This window comes from Vicia villosa, unplaced genomic scaffold (genome assembly GCF_029867415.1).
Source record: "Vicia villosa cultivar HV-30 ecotype Madison, WI unplaced genomic scaffold, Vvil1.0 ctg.001753F_1_1, whole genome shotgun sequence".
NCBI classification, from domain to species: domain Eukaryota; kingdom Viridiplantae; phylum Streptophyta; class Magnoliopsida; order Fabales; family Fabaceae; genus Vicia; species Vicia villosa.
Genome location: NW_026705716.1, coordinates 294,028 through 301,090, shown reverse-complemented (window position 1 = coordinate 301,090; position 7,063 = coordinate 294,028). Strand labels below are relative to the sequence as shown.

The window sequence follows — 7,063 nt, the reverse complement described above, 5'->3', positions numbered from 1 at the left end:
GATTATAACTGGTGTTTATTATACATGTATTGTTGGCGTGAAATGCGTGTTTTATTAATGATTATGACATTGATCGAGTTATGTGGGTGATGAGCATGTTATGGTTGATGCATGCATTCATAATCATTATGTGGCTGGTCCTTGACGATGGTGGATCAGTGGTAGCTAATTCCCATTGTGTGGAATTAGTGAGTGGGTGTTACCGTATCCTTGACGATGGTGGGTCGGTGAGTTGGGTTATCCCAGATTTTGGTACCACATGCATGTAGTTGCATTGCATTAGGCTGTTTTGCTATTATAACATGAATGGAAGATTGTCCAATGTTATAATATGTGCTAATCTGGTTATTTGCTTACTGATTGTATGGTTTGAATCTGATAATAACTGTGATTGGGTGAATGGCATGTGAAATGATATTTTATTACCTATATCTTATAACATTAGTTAAATGTGAATGAGACTCACCCTTACTGTTGTTATTTTTCAGATTAAGGAGTAGCTCTCGTACTTGGGAGGATTAGCTCGTCAAGTAGTTCGTTAGAGTCAGTTGGGTCCGTGTCATGCTCTGGTCGTGTAACACTGGGGGCGTCGTTTAGAGTTACTTGTTAAACTCTTTTTATTATGGATGGATTTTTATGTTGATGTTTTAAGTCTGTGACTTGGCTGTTTGTTATTCAGATGTTAAAGATAATTCCGCTGTGTTAAACATGATGATCTGAATAAATTTGGTTGACGTTCTCTTTTATGGCATGACATGAGTATTATTGTTAATTATTTGGAAGTTGTAATGCCCTTTTCATGTTTACTCTGATTATTGTTTATTATTTATGCGGGGTATTAGAAGGGTGTTACAATAGTGGTATCAGAGCATAGTTGGTCGTTTGAGTCAGAGTCTTAGTGTCGGATGACCCCTTGTATGCGATTAGTGTAAGATTGACACTGTCGATACTTCTTGTTCTAATAAATATTGTTTGACATTTAGCAGAACAATGGCCGGGAGAGGAGGAAGGAACGACGACGCGATTGCTGAGGCTCTCGGTATGATTGCTGGTGTGTTGGGAGGGAATGCCAATGGAGCTGGAATTGGTGCTGACAGGCAGCTGAACAGTTTTCAGATGAACAACCCTCCGTTGTTCAAAGGCACTCACGATCCCGAAGGCGCCCAGAAGTGGCTGAAGGAAATTGAAAGGATCTTCCGGGTGATTGATTGTGACGAAAATCTGAAGGTGAGATATGGTACTCACATGCTGTCTGAGGAAGCTGATGATTGGTGGATGGCTAGTAGGGACGAACTGCAAGCTGCAGGTATTGCAATCACTTGGGCTGTGTTCAAGAGAGAATTCTTGCGGAGGTACTTTCCTTAGGATGTTAGAGGCAGGAAAGAGATTGAATTTTTGGAGCTGACACAAGGTAACATGACTGTGCCGGAGTATGCGTCCAAGTTTGTTGAGCTGGCAAAGTATTATGTCCACTACAACAATGATGAGGCTAGCGAGTTCTCGAAGTGTGTTAAGTTTGAGAATGGTCTCCGTGATGAGATTAAACAGGGTATCAGATACCAGAGGATTCGCAGGTTTGTCGATTTGGTTGACTGCAGCCGAATCTTTGAAGAGGACAATATTAAACTGAAGTCGTCACACTCTCGCGAGTTAGTCGACAGGAAAGGGAAAAAGCATATGGATCGTGGTAAGCCATATGGTAAGGGTAACCAGAAAGCTGGGGGCTGGAAGAAGCCTAGTGGGGGAGACTCTAGTGCCCCTATTAAGTGCTTCAAGTGTGGAGAACCTGGACATCGCATTCACGAGTGCAAAAGTGAGGAAAAGAAGTGCTATAGATGTGGAAAGGCAAGTCACATTGCTATTGAGTGCAAAGGGAATACTGTAACTTGTTTCAACTGCGGGGAAGAAGGTCATATTAGTCCTAAGTGTCCTAAGCCGAAGAAGAATCAAGCTGGTGGTAAGGTGTTCGCCTTATCTGGTTTAGAGACTACTCCAGAGGATCGGTTGATTAAAGGTACGTGTTTTATCCATGGCACTCCTTTAATTGCAATAATAGATACTGGAGCAACTCACTCGTTTATTTCATGGGATTGTGCTAAACGACTGAATTTGGAAATATCTGAGATTAATGGAAGTATGATCATTGACACTCCTGCGTCGGGTTCAGTGACTACTTCGTTTGCTTGTTTGAATTGTCCAATTGATATTTTTGGTAGAGAATTTGGAATGGACTTAGTGTGCCTTCCGTTGGAACAACTGGATGTTATCCTGGGCATGAATTGGTTGCAATTTAACCGGGTTCATATCAACTGTTTCACGAAAACGGTTATTTTTCCTGAAGATGTCATTGTTGAGGACTTAGAGTTGACGGCTAGATGTTAGGGACCGAATAGTACTAATTTTCATATATTGTTTTTGGTCCCTTTAGCCACTTTTCACTCAATAATCACACATTTATTCTTACAAATTAATAATTTTGCAATTTAGTTAATTTTAGTTCTTTTGAATTGTTATTTCACATGTTTGTTAGTTTTGTAGCGCTTGATTAGGTTTGAAGCTCATGGAAGCAAAGGGGAATCACTTGAAGGCTTGGACTTGTACAAGAAGAGCTGAGGAGATCAGTTTGCCCCGCAAACATCCTTGGCGCCGCAACCTACAAAAATCTCTTCTGTCTTGGTTTTTGGCTGGATTCTGATGTGGGAGAAATTGAAGTGTTTGCGCCGCAAACACCCTTGGCGCCGCAAACACTGCGCAGCAAAACTCCTCTTTTAATTTAGCTGGTCTGCCACTTGTCATTAGTTAATTTTTAATCTTTGGAAGGTGGACAGTTAGGACGAATTTTGGGGGGTTAACTTAGATAAAAGAAGAGGAACCAAGACCATTCATTCTATTCTATTGTGAACCAAACATTGAGGTTAGGGTTTTGGAGAGAAAAGCTTGTAACTTTGTGAGAGATTGATGCTCATAGCTTCTTCTTCATTCTTCTTGCTGTCAACCATGGTGATGAGTAGCTAAATCCCATTTTGACAAGATTGGAGGTAGTAGCTATCCTTGTTAACTATGTATTTCCTCTAACACTTTTGTATGAACTTCATTAGTATTGAAATGGATGAATGTTGTTGTTTTATATTTCATATTTAGATTTGATTTATGATTGAGAAATATATTTCAAGTCTTGTTCTACAACATTTTATCAAGTAGTGGATAAATGCTAGAGATAGATTTATTTGCCACTTTTCTATTTGTATCAATCAATCAAGCTTAATGTATTGATAGTTAGAGTGAGAGATCATCTAAAGATTAATATATTAACTTTCACAACTTTGTTTAGACATAAACATTGTTGAGAGGATACTAGAACATTGCATTGCTATTGAAGTATACTTTAGTTGTTAAAGTCACATAGGAGATAGGGATAGTGAAACCAAAACCAATCTTGTCAATCTTTTATCTTTGAACAAATCTTATTTTATTACTTGTTTTACCTTTTGAATAGAAAAATAGAAACTCAACTTAAACCAACTTTGTTACAACTTAAACTTAAAGCGATAGTAACTATAGAACGGCGGTAATATCACCCAATCTCTGTGGATACGATTTAAAAATATTTGCCTTGAATATACTATTCAACAAATTGGCGCCGTTGCCGGGGATTGGCGTTTGATATTGCAAGCATTGCAATAGTTCATTGTTTTAAGTTGTTACTTTATTCTAAACTCTTTTGCGTTTCACTTGGTTTGCTAGTTTTGTAGACTCTTGTGCATGCGAGAAAAAGCTACCGAAGAGCAATTTCATTTCGATCCCGAAATTGAAAGAACACTCCGAAAGCTCAATAGCAAGACACGAAGAAGAAGAAAGTTAGCTCAAGAGAAGAGACAATGAGAGGAGGCATCTACTTCTTCTAACAATCAAATTGAAGAAGTAGTTGTAGACACATTTGAAGGAGACATGGCGGGTGTTGTTCCAACCGAAATGTCCGCCAATAGTCCAAGACGTACCGCCCAATTTGCACGCAATGCTCAAGGTGGAGCAAATACAGAGATGAAGACCGGAATCCTCCAACTTGTTTATGCAATTCCATTCACCGGAATGGATCATGAGGATCCCTTTGCACATCTCACCAAGTTTTATGAGATTGCGGGTTCAACGGGAGTCGATGCGGCCAATGAAGAATCATTGTTCAAGAGATTATTTCCACACTCACTACTTGGGAAAGCCAAAGAATGGTATCTTGATCAATTACCAAATGTGATGACGGATTGGAATCTATTGGAAGAAAAATTTTTAGAACGATACTTTCCTCAATCCCGATTCATGGAGGCCAAAACGGCAATTGCGGTTTTCAATCAAGGAACCAACGAGTCCTTAAATGATGCTTGGGAAAGATTCAAATCCATGCTTAGAAAATGCAAGGGTCATGGTTTTGATGATCTCACACAAATTCACATCTTCCGAAATGGGCTTCAACCGGTGCACAAGACACTTTTGGATGCTACCGCGGGTGGCTCCCTAATGTCAAAAAGCGCGGAGGATGCAATAATGATAATCGATCGTATGGCACTCAATGATCTCCAAACTCAACATGATAGGAGTCCATCACAAAGGAAGCCGGGTGTTCTCGAATTAAACACCAATGATGCCATCCTTGCTCAAAACAAGATTCTCTCTCAACAAGTTGAGTTACTCACTAAGCAAATGTCGAAGCTTCCACAACAAATGAAGGAAATTCATGGGATGCAAATGACTTCTCACGTAGCAAGTTGTGAACTGTGTCAAGGTGACCATCCTACCGGGTTTTGTCCTCCTCCCGAGGGTGAAGAAGTGAATTATGTCAACAATCAAAATCAAGGTTATCAAAGGCAACCTCCACCTCACAATAACCCGTACCAAAGAAACAACCAAGGATTTCAACCCTCAAGATTCAATAATCAACACTATCAACATCAAAGTCCTTATCAAAGCCCAAATCCTCAAGTCCAAGGTCAACAATCTCAAGGTGGGAGTTCAAAATTGGAAGACACTCTTACACAATTCATGCAAGCATCCATGGCTAACCAAAGGAGCAATGAAGCGGCCATAAAGAATTTAGAAAATCAAGTGGGTCAACTTGCAAAGCAATTGTCCGAGCAACAACCGGGAACATCCTTTTCCGCCAACACCCAAACTAATCCTAAGGAACATTGCAAAGCCATTGTTACAAGAAGTGGGAGAAAGGTGAATAATGGTGTGAATGAAGAGGTTATAGTGGAAGATGATGAGGAGGTAGTAGTTGAAGAGGAAGAAGTGGAAGTGATAGTTGAAAATGAGGGAGAAAAAATTGAGGAAAAGATAGAGGAAGACTTAGTTGAAAAAGAGAGGAGAGAAGATGAAGAAAAGGAGAAAAACACTAAAAGTGTGAAGAGAAATAAAAAGAGAGATGAACAAAAGAGCGAAATCCCTTCCCAACACTTACCATACCCTCATGCCAAATCAAGGAAGGATAATGCAAGGCAATACGCTAGGTTTATGGATATTTTCAAACAACTCCAAGTAAATATCCCATTTTCCGAAGCGTTAGAACAAATGCCAAAATATGCAAAGTTCATGAAGGACATTCTCACCAAGAAAAAGAGATATTCGGAAGAGGAGACTATTTTACTTGATGCTCGTTGTAGTGCCATAATCCAAAAGACATTACAAAAAAAAGAAGCCGACCCGGGACGTGTTACCTTGCCGGTTACAATTGGAGGTCATTACATAGGTAACGGTTTGGTAGATTTAGGCTCAAGTATTAATTTAATTCTGTTATCTATCATCAAGAGATTGGGAAAAGAGATGAAGCCGACCCGAATGACTTTGCAACTAGCCGACAAGTCTCTCACCTCTCCTTATGGAGTTGCACAAGACATGCTAGTCAAAGTGGACAAATTTTTGTTCCCGGTAGACTTTGTGGTAGTTGATATGGAAGAAGACTGTGACGTACCATTGATACTTGGAAGACCTTTCATGAAAACAGCCCGGATGATGATCGACATAGACGATGGTCTTATGAAGGTGAGAGTGCAAGATGAAGAAGTCACTTTCAATCTCTTTGAAGCAATGAAGCATCCCAAGGATAAACATGACACATTTCGAGTCGATGCCACCGAAGAGGAGATCGAGGAGGTTGCTAATCAAGTTCACATCTCTAGTCCTTTGGAAAGATCTCTTATAGGAGCTTACAATGTCTTATCCGAGATTGAAGAGAAAGAAATGGAAGCATTCTTGAATGAGTTGGAATCTTGTGGGGAGATAGACCATAATGAAGAAAAGGTAGAAGAGTTGCATGCGGAAAAGAAAGTGGAAGAATAAAAAATTGAGCTAAAGATGTTGCCACCTCATTTGAAGTATGTTTTCCTTGGTGATAACTTCACTAAGCCGGTGATCATTAGTAATTCTTTGTCTACTCAAGAGGAGACCCGCTTAATCGAGGTGTTAAAGAAGCATGAAGGTGCAATAGGGTGGGTTTTATCTGATTTGAAAGGTATTAGTCCCGCTTATTGCATGCACAAAATCATGATGGAGGACGATTACAAACCGGTTGCTCAACCTCAAAGACGGCTCAACCCATCAATGAAGGAAGTCGTGAGGAAAGAAGTAGTTAAGCTATTAGAGGCCGGGATGATTTATCCTATTTCCGATAGCGAATGGTTAAGTCCGGTGCAAGTTGTTCCTAAGAAAGGCGGCATGACGGTTATCCGAAATGAAAAGAATGAATTGATCCCGACAAGAACGGTAACCGGGTGGAGAATGTGTATTGACTATAGAAGATTAAATCAAGCAACAAGGAAGGATCATTTCCCATTGCCTTTCATGGATCAAATGTTGGAAAGGCTAGCCGGCAAGAATTTCTATTGCTTTTTAGATGGTTATTCGGGCTACAACCAAATTTCGGTGAACCCGGCGGATCATGAGAAGACCGCTTTTACATGTCCCTTTGGTGTTTTTGCCTATCGAAGAATGCCCTTTGGACTATGTAATGCTCCAGCTACATTCCAAAGATGCATGCAAGCCATCTTTGCGGATTTGATTGAAGAATGTATTG

The 7,063-nt window shown here is 40.0% G+C and overlaps 1 protein-coding gene across 1 annotated transcript; it reads left to right on the top strand.

Annotated features, from left to right (window-relative positions):
- The first annotated feature begins 3,948 nt into the window (after window positions 1-3,948).
- On the top strand, window positions 3,949-6,330 carry LOC131636470 (uncharacterized). Its single transcript, XM_058907075.1, has 3 exons — window positions 3,949-4,141; window positions 4,277-4,777; window positions 4,850-6,330. Exons 1-3 carry the CDS (start codon window positions 3,949-3,951, stop codon window positions 6,328-6,330), a joined length of 2,175 nt encoding a protein of 724 aa, XP_058763058.1.
- The last annotated feature ends 733 nt before the right edge of the window (window positions 6,331-7,063 follow it).